Source organism: Phyllostomus hastatus, unplaced genomic scaffold (genome assembly GCF_019186645.2).
Source record: "Phyllostomus hastatus isolate PE091 unplaced genomic scaffold, TTU_PhHast_1.1 phas_contig_80, whole genome shotgun sequence".
Lineage (NCBI taxonomy): Eukaryota > Metazoa > Chordata > Mammalia > Chiroptera > Phyllostomidae > Phyllostomus > Phyllostomus hastatus.
The window spans coordinates 43,538,877-43,563,630 of NW_025333960.1; the positions used below are offsets into that span (position 1 = coordinate 43,538,877).

Consider the following 24,754-nt stretch of genomic DNA (forward strand, 5'->3'; position numbering starts at 1 on the left):
CCGGGCGGAGGCTGCCGGAAGCTGTGCTGCGGTAGGCTGCCACGGATCGGAGGAGCTGGGGGCGGAGCCCGAGGAGGAAGGCTGCAACGACGAGGAAGAGGACGCGGCTCGGGCGATGGAACGCGCGCGGGCGGGGGCGTTAGCCGGCTCTCCGGGTGCGCGGGGAACCTGGCAACCTCCCTTGGTGTAAATGAGAAGGGCGGGGCGGGCGGAGGCGCTGGGCGCGGCGGCCGTTGGGGTGCGACCGTCTCCGCCCCGCTTGGTTCATTTCATTTTGCTGGGTCTGCCAAGAGGGCTGCCCTTGGCTGCCTGGTGTTTTGCATTCAGGACCCCGAGAGGGATGGCATCACCTAGTTAGGCAAGAGTGTATTTGTAGTAGCCCCTCAAAGAACTCAATGAAAGCCAAATAGGCTCCTGGGCACTTTAAAGTTGCAGAAGTGGAGAACCTTGTGGCGCAGTTGTCGGGGGTGGGGCCGGGCCTCGGTTGGGTCTGGAAGGAACGGGTGGGCTCGGAAGGAACCCGAGACGAGGCTCGTGTGCAGTGATCGCCTCTCCGGTGACCCACTTCTAGCTTTGGCTGCATCTTGTTTGTCTGTCCTGGGGCCAGAGCCCCGGGGTCTCCGCTTCCTTTTTTTTTTTTTTTTTTTGTAATTAAACTTAAATTTTGGAAGAATTTTAGAATTTCCGAAGTTGGAGAAAGTTATCCCTAATGATAGTATTTTACATCACCATGGTACATTTGTCAAAACTAAGGAGTTAACATTATCATAATACTGTTAACTAAAATACAAGCTTTATTCACATTTTACCAGTTTTTTCCTACTATAAGATTTTGTGTTCCAGGATCCAAACCAGAACAGTACATTGCATTTAACCTGCCTTGTTTTTAAACTGGTGTTAGCAGCTGGAATTTCATCTTTCCCGTGTCTCGCCCACCCCACCTCCATTCTCCATGACATAAACTGCTTTTTTTTAAAGTCCAAGAAATATGTACTTTTTTTTTAGTGAGCATTTATTGATAGTCTTATATGCAGGGCACTGTTACCAGTACTGGGGATTCAGCACTGAACCAGATAATCCTGCTTTCGTATGGAAGCTAGATATAGTTCACAGGTACCCATAAGTTGTCTTCTGCAATTCTGTATTTCTGATTGTTTCAAATTTAAGGACGTGCCACTTAGAATAATTTTTAAGTTGGTTGAAATCTGCGTTTAAACTTTTCTACCCCTCTAATTTACCATAAATTTTACTGTAAACTTTGAAGCGAGAGGATAGTCTCGTCACCCATTATTGATCAAGACTTTTTCCCCTGAAATTTATTCTTGAGGAAAATACAGTGCATAAAGAAATGCTAAGTGAACAGGACTGAAGACCCTACTGTACAGAGAGTTGCTCTTATGTCTTTGTAATTTTTAGATGCTTTAGTAGATATAATGAATCCAGGGGAAAAAAACTTTTAAAATCATTTCGCATTGTTTTTTCTCAGTTACCAGGTTTTAAGGAGTTACCAGTTGCTCAGAGATGATAAACAGCCTGAATGTATTTTTGTATTTCTTTGCATATTGTGCATCAGTTCATGATCAGGTGGTGCCAGCAGGAAGTTCTTCATCCAGAGTCATAGTACACGTGGATCTGGATTGCTTTTATGCACAAGTAGAAATGATCTCAAACCCGGAACTAAGGGGCAAACCTTTAGGTAATTATGGATGTTGATAATATTTGTTGTGTAATAGGATCAGTACTCGTTTACTGTGTCCATTGTATTCTAACTTATTAACCACATTAAGAAAGATTTGGGGGCTCAGAATGCCCCAGCCCCCCGCATTATCTAATCTTCTCTGCAGATGATTAGGAAGAATAGTTCAATAATGAGAACATTTATTGGAGGAGATACCTGATAATTACTGTAGGTTGGTACTTGTAGCAGGACATGGATTTATCTTCATTACACAGTTACTCAGAAGATAAGTGAGTCCAGGAATTAATTGTACTCCATTATTTGCATCTGCTTTTATTTTTTGGTAAAATATGGGCTAGATTTACATGTAGAGTTAATTCAGTATAAATTAATCAGGTTTTGTCTGAAAAAATTCTAGAATGATTTTATTTGTATCTTTTTGCTGAAGACTCCATAGAATCTACCGATTCATGATCATTTCTGCTAAATTTTACTTTAAAGAACCGATGAATAGAGGCTATATTTATTAAATGAAACACAGCTTTTTATTTTTAATCAAAACAGATTGCATTACAATTTACAGTTATAATATAGGGTTAGTAAATTATATGTTAAGATTTTTTTTAAATTCTCAGTTTTCTCATAAAATATTTATTTTTTATAGGGGTTCAGCAGAAATCTTTGGTGGTTACCTGCAACTACGAAGCTAGGGAACTTGGAGTAAAGAAACTTATGAGTGTTAGAGATGCAAAAGAAAAGTGTCCACAGCTGGTGTTAGTGAATGGAGAAGACTTGACTCGTTACAGAGAGATGTCATATAAGGTTACAGGTACAGATTACAGGGAGTATTTTTTTAGCATTAGTTTTTATATAGGATGCCTGTTCATTTCATGAAATCTTTTAATAAATGTAAAATGCCATAATCAGTTTCTTTTTTGCTAATAACTTTATTTTGGGTCTTGCCCATTTAAAAAAAATGTATATGAGGATGATGTTATGTAAGTAGTGTTGATACAAAATGTAAAGTGGGAGGAGTTTGAAGTAGGTCCTGACTGGTGTCATGTAAATATGAGAAAAGTGGAACAAAATTTAAAAGGGAGAAAATGGGGAGATATACTAAAGAAAGCCAAATATTTTTAATTTTAAATTTAAATGAATTATGAAGAGATATGCTATACTCTCATTCATTAATGTTAGTTGAGAGAGGTTTCTGTAATGTTTAACATAATTTAAAACAGTTAAAAACTAGTTATATCTACCTTCTTTGCTACTGTTATTGTTTGTTCTTTTATTATTGTAGCAGTTTTCAGATGAAAGGGTTAAATATATATAATATCCAAAAACACTAATAGATCAACAAGGAAAAAAACTCAAGAAAATTGGACAAAGAATATGAATAGGTGATTGACAAAAAGAGCAAACACAATGTCCTATGATTATCTGGATAAAAGAGTGCTCAAATTCATTATTGTTTAAGAAAATCTGAATCATTAAGATATTTTATATCCATCATACTTGCAAAAAATAATGTGAGAAAAGGTAGAAACAAAGTATTGTTGCCTTTTTGAAAAAGCAATCTGGAAACATTTTTGAAGTTAAAGATACATATTATAGTCTTTAACCCAGTGATGTAACCTCTGGCAATTTAAGAAATAAAATCCTAAGGACGTATGTACAAAAATTTGTATTGTAGCATGGTTCATAATTGGTAAACATGGAATGAAAACAAATGTCCATCAGGATAAGGATGGCTAAATTAGGCTATGATGGACTGTTAACCATTAAAAAGAATGCATTGGTGCTGTATACTTGACTCATTAATATATACCTTGTTGAGTGAGTTAAAGTTAAGATGCAAAAAAAGTATATTACATTTTCCATATGTATAAAACAATAGCACAAACTCCTCCCCCACATATATGTTTATGTGTACATATGAACAGGAAGAGAAACATGAGAGGATATGTACTGAGTTGTTAACCTTAGTTACCTTCTGGAGGGGAAGAGGCGGTGCTGAAATGGGAGGGGAGGGGAGAAAGAACAGCCATGCAGAAAAGATAAGACTACTCCCAAAATAGTACTTGTGCATCTATGCAAAACTGTGTGTGTCTGAATATTAAGAAGTTAATTGTTAGTGTACACAGAAGAATATTTATATGTGTTGTGCATCTTGCCTTTGTTCTTGGTGGTCTTTCATGTCATTTATGTAGCTCTTCCTTATTCTTTTTAATGCCTGCAGTATTCCATTGCATTTTGTTCCATGCTTATTTAACCAGTCCTCTAGTGATAGGAGGACAGCGTGTTCCACTTTATGGCTAATGCCCCTGCATAATTATTAGTACTAGCTGCTTTTATTTAAAAAATGTCTTGTTTTGAATGGTAACTTTTATGGTTTTCCTAATGGTGATGGATTATTAGGCCGTTACCAACTTTTTTGCTCTTACAAATAAATATATGCTGCAGTAGACATTTTCATGCGGAAATTTGGGCATACTTTTTTGAGGGTATTTATAAGTTAAGTCCCTAGAGGTTAATTGCTATAATAGATCAAAGGTAGTTTGCGCTTAAAATTTTGAATACTGCTATATGTTGCAGTTAAGTCTGTCCCAACATAATTGCTAGTATGTGCAGGAGTGTTAGATATTCTCAAATTATAAAGATTTTACCTCATAGGTGAAAAAAATAGTGAATGTTTTCTGCCATCCAGCTGATATCAACAGGTAATTCAGAGAGAAATGAAAACTCTTCTCAGTGATTTCAAAGTCGTTAGTAGTCTTAATCCTAAAAAGGAAAATTGATAATCCTTTTGAATTTATAGCAAATTTGGTTCAGTTCAGTTTAGTAAACATTTGACTTAAGGACTAGGCATTAGACTAGATGTTGGACACTCACATACATGTAAATCGTGGTCCATCTCTGCCTGTAAGGAATTAGCTTGGGAATGGCTAATTAAAATACTGAATTGTGGTGTATTTTGAAAATTAAATGAGTTTTCTTTTTGGCTCAGTAATAATTAGAAATTATAAATTTTGGTTTTGCCTTCAAAAACTCCTGTGAAAAATGTAGCTAGACTATATTATTACTTGTTTTTACTTTTCTAGGCAGACTATAATTTATTCTTTGGTCCACTGCTTCAAGATCATAATTAACAATAAGCATTGATATTGAATATACTACAGACACAGAAATGATAAGTATAGGAGGTTGAGCTAAATGTATCACTATGAGTATCTGCCCAGCGAGTATCATTTTAGACTGACTTTGTTGGGAAAATTTTGTCCTTACTCAAAATGTGGTTCAGAAAAAAAATCAGTTAACCAAGGGCTGTATTAAATATGTTGTGGGACTATGGCTATATGTAAAACCTTTAATAACATATTTGATGTAAGCATAAAAGTTAAATGGATTCTAGTTGTAACTTCAGTTCCATCTGTGCTCCAATATTCTGTAAATTTAGATTTGCTGGAGGAATTTAGTCCAGTTGTTGAGAGGCTTGGATTTGATGAAAATTTTGTGGATATAACAGAAACGGTTGAGAAGAGACTACAGCAGCTTCAAAGTGATGAACTTCCAGCACTGACTGTGTCGGGTCACGTGTACAACGATCAGTGTGAGTGCATCTGACTTACTCTGTTCATTCGTTTTAAAGCACATACATGTCTTAATGCTCAGTGTGTTCCACAAACCGACTTTGGACACTTTATGGCTTTTGTCGGAGGTGCAGCCGCAGGTCAGTCATCTGTGCAGGTGGCTGAAACATGTGTTGCTCCCGTAGCTCGGTGCTCTGCACACTTCCCACTTGTCCGACACGGTCCGGGCGTTACCATTTTGGAGTGTCATACCTCTTTAGGTCAGCCTTACGTTAGAGGAGCTGGCTTGATAATAGGCTTTTTAGAATAATTTTTGATTCTCTTCAAACTGTCTTTAGGCAAAACTTTGAGGTAGGTGAAATGTGCCTTTGTGGCCTCTCGCTTTTGTTGCCCCAGAGCACCGAGACCGTTTTGTCGTCCCTGACTTCCTGAGTTAGCCCTTCTGGGGGCCTGACCCAGCCTAGCTGCTGTCTTTTGCAAGCTCCTGTGCAATTCGTTCAGATCATCTTTGCCAGCTCTTAGCATGAAAGCAGAACGGCCCGTCTCCTTCACGTATTAAAGTATAAGTGACTGCTGGTACTCCCGGGGGATGTTTGCATTTGAAAATAAGTTCCAGTGACTGTCTGATTAGACTTGGAGAGATCTTGTGACTCTGCTGGTGACTTGCATGTTACACCAGAAGGAACACAAGCTACTGTGCTTTTGTGAACCACTTGCCCTGACCACCTGGCTTCTAGGTCTCTGCATGTGCTTCCTCTTACTCCCTTTTTTGAGAGCTGGTGACCAGTCCCCATCTAGTTCTCCACTTCCCTGATCTTAAAGAAAAGGGTGAAAGCTACAGTTCTCTTCTAGAAGACATGGAGCTTTTCTCATCCTTTGTACCTGTAGTTTCTTGCACTTGCAAAGGCTGAGAAGCAAGAACATTCCAAATATGTTTCTGTGTAATTCTTAAAGCAAATTCATACTTTATTGCTTAGAACATAGTACAGAGAGCTAGGTCTTATATCCTAAAAAGAAAATCTCTACTTTTTCATGAATTCTTCCACCGCCCCACAATTTTGTTAACATTTTTTAAACATACAGAAAAATTGGTGGAATAATACAATAAGAACACTCATTATACCCTCCTGGGTGATATACCTGTTATTATTTTTCCACATGTGCTTTATCTTGCTCATTGTTGGTTGGCTGACTGATTGATGAGCCGTGTGGAAGTAAACGGCAGACGTGAGACTTGGTTTGTAAATACTTCCGAGGGTAAGGATTGTCTAATATAACTGAAATAACATTTTCACACCTTCTAGAAGTTGTTTCTAGGTAATTTCCCTACAACTTTTGATAAAAGAGCTCTTAAATATGTACAGATCTAAAATAGTTTTTATACATCTAGTACGTCAAGTTTAGATTCAGATCTTCAAAGCTGTAATGTTGGCTTTCTTATTAATGCAGTACTTTATGCTTGCTTACAGGTAACGTGAAGAGTTTTACTAATGTCAGTAGGAATTTTTTATGAGAGATCAATTTTCATAATCTGTTCATCAGTTAGCACTCTGTGCGTTCTCTGTCACAGGCCCTTGGAGTTCACTCTCTGTAGTTACTTATTTTACAGAACCGCTGTAGAAACAAAACAGATTAGTTAAGTGGGTGACAGTGTGGTGGGGGGTATGTGTGTGTGTAGGGGGTGTGGTGGGGGGGTGTTGAATATAGGTTAGATAAATCCTGTACCCTTTTAAAAGTCATTTGTAAAAGAGGAAATTAAAAATTTTTGTGGTGACTTTTCACAACATTGGCTGTTTTCATAGCTATAAACCTGCATGACATCCTGCACAGGAGACTGCTTGTCGGGTCTCAGGTGGCAGCAGAGATGCGGGAAGCCATGCGTGACCAGCTGGGTCTCACCGGCTGTGCTGGAGTGGCTTCCAATAAGTTACTGGCAAAATTAGTTTCTGGCGTCTTTAAACCAAATCAACAAACAGTCTTATTGCCTGAAAGTTCTCAAGACCTCATTCACAGTCTGAAACACATAAAAGAAATGCCTGGTAAGACAAAGATATTTGAAAAGTATGTATTTTATTGTATTTCTTTAATTTAAAAATAATATATACATGCAATTAATTCTTTTTTCTTTCTCTTTTTTTAAATTGTTGTGCATGTACAGTTGTCTCCATTTTGCCCCCTCCACTCCCCTGCACCCCAGCCATCCCCACCTCCCACCCTTGATCCTAGCCCCCTTTGGCTTTGTCCATGTGTCCGTTGTACAAGCTCCTTGATGTTTCTTCCCCCTTTCCCCCCCATTATCCCCTCCCACTTCCCCTCTGGTTACTGTCAGTTTGTTCTTTATTTCTATGTCTCTGGTTATATTTTCCTTGCTTGTTTGTTTTGGTTCCACTTACAGGTTCCACTTATAGGTGAGATCATATGGTATTTGTCTTTCACTGCCTGACATGTAGTTAATTTTTAGAGCCTGTGTACTTGGTTCTTGGAGAAAACCCAAAAAACCTGTTTTCTGGAGGGAATCTGTACTAGGAAATATACAGAGTTCTTTTCTAGTCTCACCTACTTTTGTAGAGTTTGAATGTGACCATAAAAATTATAACCTGGGAACATACTCATACAGTCAATTATTTCCAATCTCTGGTTTATACTGTTATACTGTACATTGCCTCTAAAGAGGAGTGTTGTCTTTTATTAACTCTATTTTGGGATTATATTTAAAATATTAGGGCTACAAGAGACCTTCCAAAGCATTTAGACAAAGCTTTTATTTTAAAGATGAGAAAACTGATTTTTTTGAAGGGTTCAGTGATCTGGTCAAATTTGTATCATTGAAGATCAAATACTTATGCTTTTGTAGACCATCAATAATGGATATGTTAAACTTCATTTCTATGGCATTGTTGGGGATAAAGATGTTATATAGAATTCTATGGAAGTGAATTTTTAAGACAACTGAAACTTAACCTGCAGATATTATAACTTCACATTTTTAACACATGTTTATGTGACTCCAAAATGTGTTACTCCCTCACCTTCCTTAAAGTAGTACAGTTGTAACTTCTTAGATGAACCCGAGTCTGTGTTCTGAAGAACAATTACTATGTCAGATTGTAATACATTGAGGACTGTATACTGATACATAACACTATTACTTGGCTTTACTTTTTGAATTATTATATATTTTTTACAGGCCTTTTCTTATTGCCAACTTGCTAGCCTTCTTTTATTTCAGCTGTGAAAATATCTGTCACTCCACTGTAATAATTTCCCTTACACATTCATCACCTTTGATTTACTTTTACTGTTCAAGGAAATTAGATAATTGTAGAACTAATTTTTAAAAAATGAGAGGAGTAAAAGGATACTACATCGCCTGAGCTTTTTTTCTGTGATAAAATATAATTGAGTTTTCCTACAAAAAAACTTTATGATAGGAGTTTTGCTAATAAGAATTTTTTTTTGTTGGTTTACTTTCTGGTTCTTAGTTGTATTCAGGTGGTAAGTATTGCCAGATGTGACTTGTAAATAAATGTGTGGTGTTGTATATAAAAATCAGGTAGGTTAATACTGAGTGCATACTAATTAATTTTAATTGCTTTAGTGACAGTCTTTCTTTGGGTGTCCAGCCTTTTGGCATCTCTGGGCCACACTGGAAAAAGAAGAGTTGTCTTGGGCCACACATTAAATACACAAACACTAATGAAATCTGATGAGCAAAAAAACATGTAAACATTTACGAAAAAGTAAATTTATGATTTTGTATTTGGCCACATCCACAACCATCCTGGGTTGCATGTAACCCATGGGCCACAGGTTGGACACCGTATGAATAATCAGCATGATTCTTGAATACTTCCACAGTGGTATCTGACGGGTGGTAAAAATTTTATCAAGACAGAATTTATTGGTTGTCTCTATATTCATCATATTATATTAGGTATATTAGGGCTGTTGGGTTTTCAAAGTGGTTCATATAAATCATAGGGGCTGAGCAGAACAACCATGTCATTTGTAATGAAGTTTGATCTTAGCAAAATATTAATTATGGGATTTAAAGATGTGATTAATGCAGTATTTATAATATTTTCATTAGTTTTATTTTAAGGAAAAAAGCTGTTGTAACACCCTATGCATTTCTTTCTGTTTAGGTATTGGCTATAAAACTGCCAAACGCCTTGAGGCACTGGGTGTCAGCAGTGTGCCTGATCTCCAAACCTTTCCATCCAAAATACTAGAAAAGGAATTAGGAATTTCAGTTGCTCAGCGTATCCAGAAGCTCAGTTTTGGAGAGGATAACTCTCCTGTAACACCATCAGGACTACCTCAGGTACATGATAATGATACTTGAATTGAGTACTGGTTGTCACATTATTTCAGATGAAGATTTCTGGTTTATTGCTATGTTTTTACTATTGTAGTTTGCTTATTAGTACATGATCCCTTTCCTATGAGGATGCTAATTTATTATAATAGATTTTTTTACAATTGATTGATTTAGAGAGGGGTGGAAGGAAAAGAGACATCGATTCGTTGTATCAGGACAACACTAACCAACTGAGCTACCCAGCCAGTGTATAGTAGATTAATGAATATTCTTAAATTGAATCTAAGAATTGGTATTTAAATCTAAAGTTAGCCACTATAAATCTAAATAGCCTATATTACATGTATGAGGCAAAATATTTTAATTATTTAGTTAAGTCTTGTTTTTAGAGTAGTATAATGATTTAGGAAATGGAGAAAGGTATAATCATCCAGTTCACATTGACCGATTCTTTTTCTATGTGGCAGGAGCTTTACTAAGTACTTTACATCATCCCCTTTAATTTTCACAGACCTTTGAGGTAGGTAGTTCTACTGTTTGTTCATACCTTTTCCCCTCTCTTCCTCTTGCTCCCGTTGTTTTTTTAAGATGAGGATACCATACTCTAGAAAGGTTAAAATACTTGTCCAAGGTTAAATTCAAGTTTTAGGAGATTAAGAGCCTTGCGGTAATCATACAGTAAACTTGGAGTTGCTGCTGGACCTTTGTAATTCTCTTGCCTTCCAGCACACTTTCTAGTGGAGTACAATAAGTTGCAGATAAAAGGAGGTACTATAAAAGTGAACTAAATGGCACTGATAATTGGATATGCTTATTTGGGTTTACAATTATCCTTATTTGTGCTTCTTTGGTAGTCCTTTAGTGAAGAAGATTCATTTAAAAAATGTTCATCGGAAGTTGAAGCTAAAAGTAAGATTGAAGAACTACTTGCTAGTCTTTTGAACAGGTGATTTTCCATTTTGCCATATCCTATATTTTCTGTATGTAGTATGTGGAAAGAATACTTAGTGTTCTGTCTTGGAACTTACAGATTAACTGAAGACTAAACAGTGTAAAGATAGATCATTTATCACTGACTTTCTCTACATTGTAAACTATTGCAAAACTAGTAGTTGACGCTCTTAACTAAATTTAACCCATCTAGTTCAATTGATTTTTAGTCACATTATTGTTATATTATGGATCTTAAGCTGCTGATAGTTACCTAATGGGGTTTACAGACATCTCTAGAACCCCAACACCTACAAATCTGTAATGGTTGATGATGGGTAGTTACTAAGAGCAACAGCAAGGGAGAAAGCAGAAGAACACTTATGTCCCCTTTGCCTTAGACTACGTGAAAGAAAACAGAGTCAGACAAAGAGCAGCTCAGCGGGGCTGTGTGGGCAGTGAGAGCGGCTGTGGGTGCGCTCAGGGTTGCTGGTCTGTAAGTACACGAGGAGTGTCAGCTGGGGCCATGCACAGCACAAATAGCCTAGCATACACAGAACAAGGCATGTGCCTTTCTGATGCCCCTCTGCCGTCAAGCATCTGTCCTCAACACTCTGTAGAAGAGTATTGACCCCTCCTCTTATGTCTTTGATTTCTCAGAATGGGGTGTGTGGGGCCGGACAGTTTTGGGCAGTTGTGCTTCTGTAATGATGTCTGGATGGCCAACTGACAAGAGAAAAGGAGTTTGGATGACGCTAGGTCTGAGAAAACGGATGCAGTGAAGTTCCTACAACTTGGCTGTCACATTGCGGTGTGGTTCTCATGTCTTGAGCAAAGCCACGCAGCTCATCGTCTTGCTGCATGCGACTGGGCTGACTGCGACCCAGCTCCAGGGATATGACTCAGGGTGGGCCCGTGCGGTGCTTGTGAAACTGGGTCATCTGCTTTGCTCCAACGAAATAGAAGATTACTATGAGAAGCCTGGGCACGGGAAATAGTTCTGCACATAGAAAAAACACAAGAATTATGAATTTTATAGGTTCTCTTATTTAAGAATGAACCCCGGGAATGAGACTAGGTGTGCTAGACCTGTGAAATTCCAACTATTAACCATTTATCCTTATCTCAGCTTGCCATTCCCTCTTCTATGTTATATCCCCTATTTCAGGGATCGAAGTGTAATACTGTGTAAGTGGCAAAAAAAGCATTGTGTGTGAGTGTATTCAACTTATAGAATAAATGATGACTCTGTAGGAATGTGACAGGTATTAAATCATTTCATTTTTAATCCAATTTCTAGGCAATAGTTTAAGATTGCTTAGAATATAATCTTTTTCTAGTATGTCTTGATTAGTTACAGGAACCAATTCATTGTCTTTGAATTGCACAATGACTTAAAAGAACAAGCTTACCTGGGAGCTATTTAAACTAGTAACATATTTACAGCAACTATTTAAGATGTTTATTGTTTTTAAAGCAGCAATCAAGAAGTTTTATGAGAAAGCAATGAAAGAAAAAATAATTTTTTTAAGGATTTTATTTATTTTTAGAGAGAGGGGAAGGGAAGGAGAAAGAGAGGGAGAGAAACATCAATGTGTGGTCGCCTTTCCTATGCCCCCTGCTGGGGACCTGGCCTGCAACCCAGGCATGGGCCCTGACTGGGAATTGAACTGGTGACCCTTTGGTTCGCAGGCCCACACTCAATCCACTGAGCCACAACAGCCAGGGCAGAAAAAATAATTTACTACAAAAATCTATTCCAATAGAAACCTTCAATTTCAGCATGTTTAACAATGTACAATATTTGTATTTTGTATTTGTGATTTTAATGCATTGCCATACATATAAGGACATGTATTTTCCCTTATTAAATTTCTACTATTAAAGTGAATTTTCTATAGCATTAAAAATTTGTGTTCAACCCCCAAACCAAGACCATTTGGATGGAATACTTTATAAGATGCATGTATATGCACTCATCTTCCTAAATATAGTATATAATTGATCTTTCCAGTTCTTGCTCTAGTATGCCACATAGTGATGCTATTATTACTGGCTCTCTTGGATCTACTTGGGGAGTGCTCTTTGACAAAAGCAATCTCATTATTTTTTTTCCTGTAATCGTGCATTTTTAAAAAATGTGTGAAAAACCTGTTACTTTTCATTTATTTGCTTCTGTAAGTGATTCTCTCAGTTTCTTTAACTTCTTGCTGATTTTAATATTTTGCCTTTAGTTACATTTTGGACTTGAATAGTAAAATGGCTTGTTGTAATTATGTTTTATTTCTGTTACTTTTCTGATTAGCACCCAATTCTGAGTGGGGCCTGGGACCCTTGCACTTACAATTTCAGTTTTTCAGTGTGTAGAGTTTGCAAAATCTATTTGGGCTCTTCAGGGACCTTTATTGCTTACTGTGTAGTTATCAACTGTACTTATAATGTTGTAATTACTAAATCTGGCACCTTTAGATCTATTAAGTTTATTAGACAATTTTTTAAAATCTTTAGGTAATATTTTTTCAAATTGCTTATTTCCCGTTTCTCTTTATTTTTAGAGTATGCCAAGATGGAAGGAAGCCACATACAGTGAGATTAACAATCCGCCGGTATTCATCTGAGAAGCACTATAACCGCGAGAGCCGCCAGTGCCCCATTCCGCCCCACATAATTCAGAAGTTAGGGGCAGGTGTGGGCTTTTCCTAATAATTTAATTGGCAGGTTGTGCTCTTACAAAAGGAAACTTTGAATTAGAAATTGGCCCTGTAGGTGGAAGGTCTTCATAGGGAGTTAGTGAGCTATTAAATCCCTTTAATCTATCAGAAATTTTTACTAGAAAACTTTGTTTTTTAATAGATTATAAAAGTAGAGACTCGCTTAAGAAAGTTTCCCAAGTTCAGAGAAAACAAACTATGATAATTATATGGCATAAGATAACTTTTGAATGAACTTTTAGATTGTTTCCATTTTTTCGGCTGTTATGAAAAAATGATTCTGGCAAGTAAGTGGGCGGATACATGCCTTTGTTTATCTTGCGTCGGTTGCAAGAAGTGGAACTGCTGGGCTGTATGTTAATTTGAACTCTAAGACACTGCCAAATTTTTTCCAAAGTGGGTGTAACAATTTACATTCTCACCAACCATGTAGGAGCATTCCAGTTTTCATATTGTCACTGACATTTAGTGTTGCCAGTTTCTTTTATGACAGTCATTCTCATGGCCGCATAGTGGTATTTCATTGTGTTTGTGTTTTCTTTCATGGATAGTGCTTTTGGTGTTATATCTAAAAATTCTTTGCCTAATTCAAAGGTCATAGATATTTGTTCCTATGTTTATATTTTTTAGAGATTTTCAAGTTTTAAGCGTTAAACTTAGATCCACTTTGAGTGATTTTTGTGTGGTGTAAGGTAATAAAGGTCTTAGTTCCTTCTTTTGCATGGGGTATCCATTTGTTCCACCAAAATTTATTGAAAAGACTATTCTTTTCCCATTGAATTGTCATTGCGCCTTTGTCAAAAACTAGTTGGCCATAAATGTAAAAGTTTATTTCTTGACGTTCATATTCTGTGATCTATATGTTTATTCTCATACCAATTCTTCCCTGTCTTGATACTTTGTTGTAACTTTTGAACTTAGATAGCGTAAGGTCTCCAGTTTTAATTTTTTCAAAATTGTTTTGGCTATTCATGGTCCTGGGCTTTTGTTTGTAGAAAGATTTTAAATTAGGAATTTGATTTCTCTGTTTGTTAAAAGCTTATCCAGATTTTCTTTTTCTCTTGAGTCTGTTTTAGCAATTTGTATCTTTTAGAAATATATGCATTTCATCCAAATTGTCTAATTTGTTGTGATGAAGTTGTTAATATTCCTTTATAATTCTTCCATTTTTGTAAGGTCCGTAGTGATGTTCTGCTCTCATTCCTGGTTCTGGTAATTTGTGTGTTCTCTTTTTTCCTTTGTCATTCTAGCAAAGATTTGTTAACTTGTTTTGATCGTTTTTAAAATCCAACTTTCATTGTCGTTGTTTTCTCTGTTGTGTTTTTATACTTTGTTTTATTTCTGTTCTGATCTTTGTTATTTTTTCTTTCTGCTTGCTTTAGGTTTGTCATTTCCCTCTTGTTTCTTAAGATAGAAGCTTACATTATTTATTTTATACTTATCTTCTTTTCCAATAATTCAAGCTGAACGTCATACATTTCCTTTTAAGCAGTGCTTTAGCTGTATTCCATAAATTTTGTTATTTTCTTTTCCATTAAGGTCAAAATAGTTTTTCATATCCCTCTGATTCCTTTTTTGACCCCTAAATTTATGTAGAAATTTGTTCCATAATTTCTAAATATTTGATGATTTCCCGTATTTCTTTCTGTTATATTGATTTCTACTTTAATTTCATGTTTATCAGAGAATATATTTTGAGCAATTTCAGTCCTGCAAATTTATTGAGCCAAATTTTATTGCCTGGTAATAAAATTTATGACAAGGAGTCAGCTGTTAATGGTTTTATCAGTCTCCTACCACTCAGGAGAGAATAAACCACACAGAAATTAGAATGGGAAAGTTTCACAGAATTATTAAACTGAGATCGGGGATTGACTCTGAAGGCATCAAGAGAACTCTAAGATGATGTATTAAGGGCTGAGGAGAAGTACCCAAGGAAGGACAAACTTAGAAAGGGAGTTCTCCTACCTCTCAAAGAGAAGGTGTGGCTGCAGAACACTGGATTGTGGGAAAATCCTTTTGAGTTGCCTGGCCCAGAGATCCATAGTTACGGGGCAAAGAGAGAAGCACCCACACTGATTCACAGATGAGCTGAGGCCAGTGGGTGGGCACACAGGAGGAGTTGAATGTTGGGCATGGCTCACTAGCAGGGCAATGCTTGAGCTGGGGTATGCAGTGTTTATGTGGGGAATGCATCTGTCAACAGCCCTCCAGCATGCAGGCAAGGGGAGGCTGGTGGTGGCTGTGCCGAAGGAATCTGCTAGCACAGAGTCGGAGGGTATGGTGCCTGCATAGGAAGAGGGGGAGGAAACAACCCTTCAGAACGTAGGCAGGTCAAGGCTGTCAGGCGGGTATGCAGAAGGAGCTGGAGCTCTGTTGACAGCACTGGCCTGGGGTGTGCAGTGTTTGAATTGGTAGTGCCATGGTAACGTGGTCACTAGGCTGGGGTTAGGGCTTGAGGTTGCTAAGGGACTGAGTGCACCACACACATGTACTGCAAACGGACGATGTACAGGAGCAAGAAAAAGTAGATAGCAGTACATTGGAACCAGGAAGAGACGCCCATTTTCTTCTTTAATGGTCCTCCAGTGCTCTCTACTGACAAAGTTTAACATGTTCAATGTAAAAAAAATTGAGAGTCCAACCCATTAACACTGAGCACATACTGAAGGGTGAATTTGGAGCTGAAAGGCAATAATGTGTCAGTAGGTATAGTTGTATTCTCACTCTCCTTTATGTGACGAGTTAGTTGTCTCTGTGTCAGCAGATTGACTAGGACGTGTGAGTGTGGAATCTCTTTGTGTTTATCCTACTTGGGATTTATTGAGCTTTTTGATTCTGTAGAATAATATTTTGATGAAATTTGTGCAGTTTTTGACTCTGACTTCTTTAAGTATTCCTTCTCTTTTCTTTCTCCTTTTGGGACTCTCATTATACATATGTCAGTATCCTTGAAAATGACCTACAGGTATGTGAGTTCTATTCATATTTCTTGAGACTTTTTTTCTCTTTTTAGATCAGATAATTTCCATTCAGTTGTCAAATTCTCTGATTAATCTGTCATCTCAAAACTGCTGTTGCCCATCTAGTGGTTTTGTTTATTTTGATTACGTTTTAACTCTAGATTTTCCTTTGTGTGATCTTTATTTAATTGAGATTCCCCTTTTGGCAGTTATATTTTAATTCTTTAAAATGGTTTTCTTTAATTCTTTGAATATACGCATAATAGCAGCTTCAAAGTCTTCGATAAATCTGACTCTAAAAGTTAATTTCTGTTAACTGCTTTTTCTCCCTGAATCAATCACATTCTTTTCGCATATATTGTAATGTTTTGTTGAAAACTGGGTATTTTAGGTAATGTATTGCAGCAATTCTGGATATTTTTCATGTAGGCTTTAAAATTTTTTTTTGTAACTTGTCTGGACTTGAGCTGCAGGGTATACCCTTTCTTATGATGTATTGCCCTGATTTCTCTGCTCAGCTTTTTAATTTTAAATTTAAATGTTTTATTTTAGCTTCCTAGGAAGTTATACCAGTGTCTGCCCAGTTTGGTGGTTAGCCACTGCTGGCTCCAGTGCTAGAGCCTGGGAGGCTTCTCCCTTCTGTCAGCCGATGTGTGCCTGGGTTGGAGAGCACTTGAATGTTTAGGCCATGTCAGGTCTGCCCTGGCTTTTATTTCCTGCTAGGCCCTCTTGCCTTTCTGTCCTAGTCAGGGATGTACGTGGAGAGCTTGGCCCTCTCTGCCCTTCCCTCCCTGAGCATGCTGCCTCCCAATCACCTGGGGTCACAAAGACAGTTTACACAGTCTTTCTATGGTGGTTTTCATTTCCACGTCGCCTGGTTAAATTTGTGGCTGATCCACTGATCTTTCACTCACCCCAGCCACCACTGTGGCCTCAGGCTAGAGAGCTGTGTGGCTTCTCCAGTTGTTTCCCACCAACCTTGTTCATTTCACTAGTCACTCTGCTGGGTGTGAGCTTTTGCCCCCCGCTACAAACCAGTTGTGTTCTCTCTGGCATCAGCCAGCCTCACCCTGGAAGAACTCCTGCACCAGCTGACTTGTGTAAAGGGAGGTGTGAACAACCCCAGCATAGGCTGCTCTCTCCTCCTTTCCTGCCTAAGCACCGGCAGTGTTTCATAAATCAGTGCTTCTCGCTTTAGTTGCCTTTGGTTCATTTCCAGGTGCTCTAAATGGTTGCCATTGACAGTCTTGTTCACTTTTATTATAGTTCAGTGGGGAGATTTGCTGACATCATCCCTCTGCCATAAGCAGATATCCCGTATGTCAAATCTGAAAACTTGTCCTCGTTTGACATTTAGTATTGATGTTGAGATGTCCCAGGTGTCTGTATATTGTCAAGATGTCCCAATGATAATCTATTTAGGATTTTAATTTAAATTAGATTAAGCTCTTTATACTAATTATTATATAATGAGTTTAGATATCAATACTGTCTTCTTAAACATTTTATTTAGGTACTTATGATGCGATGACCCCAATGGTTGATATAATCATGAAACTTTTTCGAAACATGGTGAATGTGAAGATGCCATTTCATCTAACCCTTTTAAATGTGTGCTTCTGCAACCTTAAAGCAGTAAACACTGCTAAGAAAGGGACTATCGATTATTACTTAACACCGTCATTATCAACAACGACACACTCCGGCAAGCGCAGTTTTGTAAGTACTCTGTTGTTGGATTTGTGTAGTTAAATTACAATTTCAGTTTGTGTTTAACTGATGTAATTTGGAGTTTCTTTTGGGCTGTGTTTTTGGAAGGACTTCCAGGTATGTTATACCTAGTGTACTGCAGAGCTAGCCTCACGTGTATCGTGCTGTGATCAAGAAAGAAAGGTAAGTGTCGCTGGATATTAAAAGAAAACCATTATAGAGATTTTCTGTTTAGCAACCCCTCTGTGTTTTGTTAAAGCATTTAAATTTGCTTGGTTTTGAAATTAAATTACACTCCAATAGCAAAATTGATAGAAAATGACCACTCACTTTACAGTTGTCGTATTGTCAGACGACTAAAACAAAACCCTGTATATGGCCATCTGGCACACCTCTATTTACTAAATGTGGGATGCTTAAAAAAAATAATCATCTTTTACTAAATTTTCCATACCTACAATGAACTCTTAAAGCATTTTCATTATTTTCTTTATTTTTATTGTTTAATCAGTCAGTATAATTTTAGTAATATTTTATTTACATTTAAGTTTAAAATGAAAACAGAAGTGTTGTAGAAAGAATGAATTAGTGCTCTCTTTAAATTACTTTGTCTTCTGACCAATTTTATTCCATCTATTAACTGAAATTTTAAATGGTGTTGACTTTTTACTTTTTAACTTACAGAATGAGAATTAAAGGTCTATAATTTACAGTAGTATTACAGAGGTAGATATAAGTGAAAGTACCTTGTGTGTGTGTGTGATACTCAGTAAATACATGGCCTGAATCTCTTCTCCTTTCATGTTTTTGCAATTACTGCGTTGATGTTTCCTGAGTCATATTTGACTATGTATACATTTTTATGATGCTTAAAGTTAGATAGAAATTGAAGTGGAAAAGTTTACATAAAAATTATACAGGTTAGAATTGAAGGTGTTTTTACACTTTTATTTTATTTACATAAAGAAGAGGTAGTACAGGGTAAAGGGAATCAGTTATATGGTGGAAGGAGGTTGACTTTGGGTGGCGGGCACACGGTGCAGTATCAAGATGACGTGTCATAGAATCGTACATGTGAAACCTATATAATTTTATTAACCAATGTCGCCCCATTAAATTTAATTTTTAAAAAGTGTTATACCTACTTGAACAACAATTAAAATTAAGAAAAAATTTTAAAAAGTGTTATACCATAATAATAGTGTTGGATTTTTACCATAGAAGTATTTTTTTTCTTGTTAAATGACAACAATTTAGAATAGGGACTTTTAGAAAACTAGTCCTTGATGATCTATGCATCAAGTAAATATATATGTACATGTGTGTGTATGTATTTAAATACTTAGATGCCGCTGGGTTAATCATTTACTTTTCTAGGCCATTCTTCTACTCACAGGATTACAAGTGTGGATACATGATTAAGATCCTTTCCGTGTTTCTAAATGCATACCTACCTTCTGGGTCAGTGCTATTTAGGAAGGAGGCCTCTTCCTAGAGTAGTGAGTAAACATCCACACAGTAGTGTGACTAGTTGTGATGGGCTGATCATCTCCAGTTGTCTAGAACAGGCAGTACGGATTGAAGTTACTGAGTAGGATAGAAACACATCTGTCAGATAACAGGTATAGTCATACTTTTTAGCAGCATGAATATTTACAGATATTAGCTATCTAAATTATTCTGTTCTCCTGTATTCTAGAAAATGAAAGATACTCATATGGAGGATTTTTCCAAAGACAAAGAAACAAATTGGAATTTTCTACCAACTGGAAGAACTGAAAGTACAAGAGCTGGAAAGTCTCCACTAGATACTATAAATTTTTCCAAAGGAGACAGCGATGAATTTCCACTCTCTTCACTTCCTGAGGGTATTGACCAAGAAGTCTTTAAGCAGCTTCCAGTAGATATTCAAGAAGAAATCCTTTCTGGAAAATCTAGAGAAAAGGTTCAAGGGAAAGGAAGTTTGAGTTGTCCATTACGTGCCTCCAGAGGAATATTATCTTTCTTTTCTACAAAACAAATCCAAGAAAGTCCATTAAATCCTAGCGATCATTTATCTAATAGCAAACAGATGCTCTCTGTATCTCCCTGTGAACCAGGAACCTCAGGCTTAAATAGCAGTAGTTCCTCTCATCTGTCTAGCCAAAAGAATTATTCACATTCTCTAGACAGTAGATTAAAAGTTGAAGGATTGGATCAAGGACCTAAAGAATCTCAAGGATTCTGCTTTCCAAATACAAACCCCACAGTATCTATTTTCCATTCACTTCCAAATTCACAGAGTGAGCAACTTTTCTCCAAAAACCTCACTACAGATAGCCATAAGCTACCGACAGCAACAGTGCCTCATCATGAAGGACTTGCAGAAAATAGAGAGCAAAGTTCTTCAGCTGAGAAAGTTACTTTTCCTTCTGACGTTGACCCTGAAGTTTTCTACGAACTCCCAGAAGAGGTACAAAAAGAGCTGGTGGCTGACTGGAAGAGAAGAGGATCGGAGTTCCACAATGTACATAAATAGGCATGCTGAGGAAAAAAGGTCTAAAAAGCAAGGGAAAGACGTTAAAGCTCATCTGAATTAAACACTAATAGATATTTAATAATGTAGCAATCCAATATAAAATGTTCCAAATAAAGCAAGAATACCTATGGGAAGTAAATTGTGGCACAAAGTATAAAAATTTATAACAGAAGAAGTAATGTGTAACATTACCTTCCTCTTATTTTTAAAACTATTTTATATTGCTTTTCAATAAAAAATACTTTGGTAAGCATTGGTACATTTCTCATATATTGAGAGGAAAGGTATATATGCCAGCATATAAGAAATAGATTGACCAAATCATTGCTATGCTATAGCAAAGAACTTTTTTTTTCCTGTGAAAATTGAGCCCATTATGAAATAGCTGAATAGTCCTGGCTGGTTTGGCTCATTGGATTGAGTGCCAACCCAAGAATCAAAAGGTGGCAGGTTCGATTCCCAGTCGGCACATGCCTGGGTTGCAGGCCAGGTCCCAGCAGGGGGCATGTGAGAGGCAACCAATGAATGATGAATGTTTCTCTTGAAGATCCATGTTTCTCTCCCTCTTTCTCCCTCCCCCCTCTCCAAAAATAAATGAATAAAACCTTTTTTAAAAAAAAGAAACAGCCAGATAAGTTCTATGACCGACTTACTGATTAAAAAATGTAGATAGCTTCAAAGTACTGTGTACCATTAAGTTAATTTAAAAAATTACCAAAGTGATGCATATTCAGTTAATGTCTCTTATTACACCTAGCACCTACCATCATGGCTGGCACACAGAGGGCACTCAGTAACTACTGAGTAAATGAATTGCGTGGCAGGGAGTGTATTTACATGTCATGGAGAAGGAGAAGGAACCTTCCATGCAGGTAGATTAAGGGAAGGATGGACACCTGAAGTGCAAAGTGGAGGATCTAGAAGAGTTCTAGATAGTGGAAGAAGTCCATTTCCTTCTGGCCAGTCTGTGAGATCTAAGAACTGGATTACATGTTTTTGCATCTTCCCAAATTTGGGAGGTGAGATTCAGAATGTCACACAACAAATACACAGTTACTAAATTGATGGATGTCCTTTTTCTCCCATTGTTACTGCCTTCACCTTTTGCCTGCCAGATCAAAAGTTAGATATAAGATTGTGGACATCTTGTGATTGTAAGACATAAAGAATGTTTCCAGAACACACCCAAGCATTATGTAGCACTGTTTGGAGGAGTCCTGTTTATAACATTTGCATGTATAATTTAAAGACAAAAATAAAGTACACAAATGTGAATAAAGACTAGCCTAAAAGTACTTTCTTCTAGGTAAGGAGTTTGAACTTCATTTCAGGTTTTTTGAAATTTGAAAATCCCCTAACCACCAAGGATCTTTAACAGGGAGTTTGAGGTTATCCAAAACAGTAACTTGTAGCAAGAACATCAGAAGTTACTCAACCATGCAGATATTTAGTGCTGTGGATCAAGGACTAGAGAAGTTTCTACATGTAGTATTCTGATAAGGTGGTTAAACCCATAAAAGGAGTTCATCACTTTTTTAGATAATTCATTTTTTAAAATTATCCAATAATCCTTACAATTATTTCAGCCAGAAATCAGTATATGACTATTGTTTATCTTACCAGCTTTTAATAAAATGATCTTTTTTTCTTTGCTGTTGTACAAATGTATGTTTGGAAGTGTGAGTTTATTTTTACTTATTCTTGATATATGCTGGCACCCTGTATCTTTCAATTCATGTTAGTTCTATAAAAGTCTTAGTCACTAGCCCTTCCAATACTGCCTCACTATTCTAGGACTCTGGACGGCAGAAATGGTGGGCCTTTCTGTTCTTCACGTCCCTTAATCTCTGCTACATGTCCCCTGTTTATCTGCTACATTTTGGCTAATTTCATCAGCTCTGTTTACTGATTTGTTTTCCATTAATAGCTGACCTACTATTTAAAACATTAATGATGACTTTTAGTAAGTATATTTTTCATTTGATTCTTTTTCTAATATTCCTTATAAAACTCATATTTTATAGTCTATGATTATTTCAACACCAACTTAAGTTTTTGTAAGTCTGAATTTTCTGATATTGGTGTGTATTATTTTAACTTGTTTGCGTGTGTGGCTCAACTTAACTGTGGGAAGACAAAGGACCTGAACTGGGGACGCTTCCCTCCAGTATGATCTGCGTTTGCTTCCAGTGGGGCGCAGTGCCAGCCCACTGGCACCACTTCAGCCCCTTCTTGGTCCAGTCTCGCTGTCTGTAGTAGCCTTCCTTTGAGCTGCCTGACCTTGCCACTGTCCTAAGGTTTTCTCTCCAGAGGTCAATTGCAGGCCATTTGCCTTTAGGGTAAGCTCTACCTCCCAAGCTGTTTGCCTGATGCTTCCTGCTCTTTTCCTGCTTTTGTTTCAGCTTTTTCCCCTTCCTCGTCTGAGGGTAGAGGGATGGAGCTTAGAAATTTCTCTTACGTAGCAGCACAACCAGCAATGAATTGCAAAGTCTGTTTCGTACTGGGGGGACTCTTACATCTGTCCCCCCATGGTGTGGGAGGAAAAGTCTACTTGGATGTATTTTTTCCATCTTATTCGCTACCTATTTTTGCCTTGCTCTATGCTATGCTTTTCCCATCCTTATCCCCTTTCTGTCTTCTTTTTTGGATTGACTGAGCTTTCTATTTACAGTGTTTTCATCTTCTGATTTGAAATTTATACGTTCTAAGTATTGTACTTTTGATTCCCTATAAAAATTTAACATGCTTAACCTCTAAAAATGGTAAATATCTTTACCCTCTAGGCAAACACAAGAATGTTAAAATATATTAATTCTAGTCAAATCCCTCTAGTTCTTAATCTACAAATTGGATATTATTTTACATACTCTTTAGGTTTGCCCACTTAATTTTTGGCTCACCTTTTTTCTTGCATTTCAGACATCCCTTCAAAGTAGAATAGTTTTTACGTTCTGAAATTAATGTCATTAGCACTGTGTATTTAGAATTGATTTCTCTTGGGCTGTTTTAAGATACTCAGTTTTGTCTTTGGAGATGTGCAGTATTTTTTATCGTATCCAGTGACCAGGCTTATTTTTATCATGTTTTAAACATGCAGCTCACTGATGCTCTGCTCGGTTTTTTTCATTCTTCTCTTTCCCTGTAGTTTTTATTGCTTCATCTTCAAGTTCACTAATTAGTCTTCCACAATATTTCATCTGTTATTTCTATTCAGTGTAGTTTTCCTCTCAGGCATTTTATTTCTCTGGATACCTGAATTGTGTTGTTTTTGTATCTTTTGTGTCTCTACTTAATATGTTCAATTTTTCTCTATCCTCTTGCACATATGAAATATTAATCAATTACTAAGTTGTTTAAATTGTCTTTCTATAGCTTGTTTCTGCATGTATTTCTATTGATTTGTTTTTATTACGGGTCATATTTTTCTGCTCTCTATGCTTGGTGATTTTTTTAAATTGTATGGTAGACATTGTGAATTTTACCTTGTTGGATAATGGTTGTTTTTGTTTTTTAAATAAATATTTATGAGTTTTTCTTGGTAGTTTTAAGAAGTTATTTTATTGCATATGACCAAAGCAGCATTCATTCTAGGAACATTACCTTATTACTAAGACAAAATCCTTCTGAAGACCTATGTGCCCTGTGACTCATGAGGTATTTTTCTCTTGACTTGTCATAATATGAAATATTTCTGGTCCTCTGTGGGCTCAGGAGATTTTTCCCTTTGCACCTTTCAAGTGGTTCCTCCCCACAGTTGTGCCATTTCTTACACTGACCGGTACAAGACTCTCTCTTCTCCAGCACTCTGCGCTGTGAACTCCAGCCCCTTTCGTGTCTCTGGACTCCCGGCTCTGCTCAATTCACAGGCTGCTATGTTCTCTCTGGCTCTCTTCTCCCAATAGTGCACCCTGGAAACTTGAGATAAGTGAGCTGCGGCAATTTTAGGGCCTCAGTCATAGATTTTAAGAGTAATTTCTTCTCTAAATGTTCCTTTCTATAGCATCCTATTCTTGTTTATTGGATACAGTATTTTCACATCTCTCTCAAGATGTAGTGATAGAACTCACAAAGATTTCCTTGTATGTGAATTTGCTTTTTTTTTTTTAAGAGTGTGGCACTAAGAATCTGATCATTTCTGCTGGCAACCTATTCACACTGGCCTTTTTCCTCACTTGTCCTGTGATTTTGGGGTGTGGGCTCCCATTTGCTGGGCTTTGTTTGTGGGGCTCCTATAAGGTCTGGGAACCATGTGTCCCTCCCTAGAATATTTGCACTTCTGCCAGCACTTTGGGGAAACACGGCTATGTCACAGGTGGGCACAGGTAACCAGGTT

The 24,754-nt window shown here is 37.1% G+C and overlaps 1 protein-coding gene across 3 annotated transcripts; it reads left to right on the forward strand.

Moving 5' to 3' along the window:
- Positions 1 to 40: 40 nt before the first annotated feature.
- Positions 41 to 22,036, forward strand: POLI (DNA polymerase iota). Of its 3 annotated transcripts, none has more exons than XM_045850411.1 (10): positions 41 to 155; positions 1,487 to 1,696; positions 2,343 to 2,507; positions 5,136 to 5,288; positions 7,071 to 7,307; positions 9,414 to 9,592; positions 10,444 to 10,535; positions 13,075 to 13,205; positions 17,707 to 17,912; positions 19,603 to 22,036. In XM_045850411.1, the coding sequence occupies exons 2-10, from the start codon at positions 1,522 to 1,524 to the stop codon at positions 20,419 to 20,421; spliced, it is 2,157 nt and encodes a 718-aa protein (XP_045706367.1). In that variant the 5' UTR covers positions 41 to 155; positions 1,487 to 1,521; the 3' UTR covers positions 20,422 to 22,036. The 3 variants fall into 3 exon arrangements, with proteins under 3 accessions (XP_045706367.1, XP_045706369.1, XP_045706368.1); XM_045850413.1 differs by having other exon boundaries at positions 54 to 155; positions 1,574 to 1,696; XM_045850412.1 differs by having other exon boundaries at positions 152 to 186.
- The last annotated feature ends 2,718 nt before the right edge of the window (positions 22,037 to 24,754 follow it).

Coding starts and splice junctions, on each gene's coding strand:
- POLI (XM_045850411.1), top strand. CDS start 1,522: ATGATAAACAGCCTGAATGTATTTTTGTATTTCTTTGCATATTGTGCA. Junction 5,289..7,070: donor TCACGTGTACAACGATCAGT/GTGAGTGCATCT, acceptor CTGTTTTCATAG/CTATAAACCTGCATGACATC. Junction 9,593..10,443: donor CACCATCAGGACTACCTCAG/GTACATGATAAT, acceptor CTTCTTTGGTAG/TCCTTTAGTGAAGAAGATTC.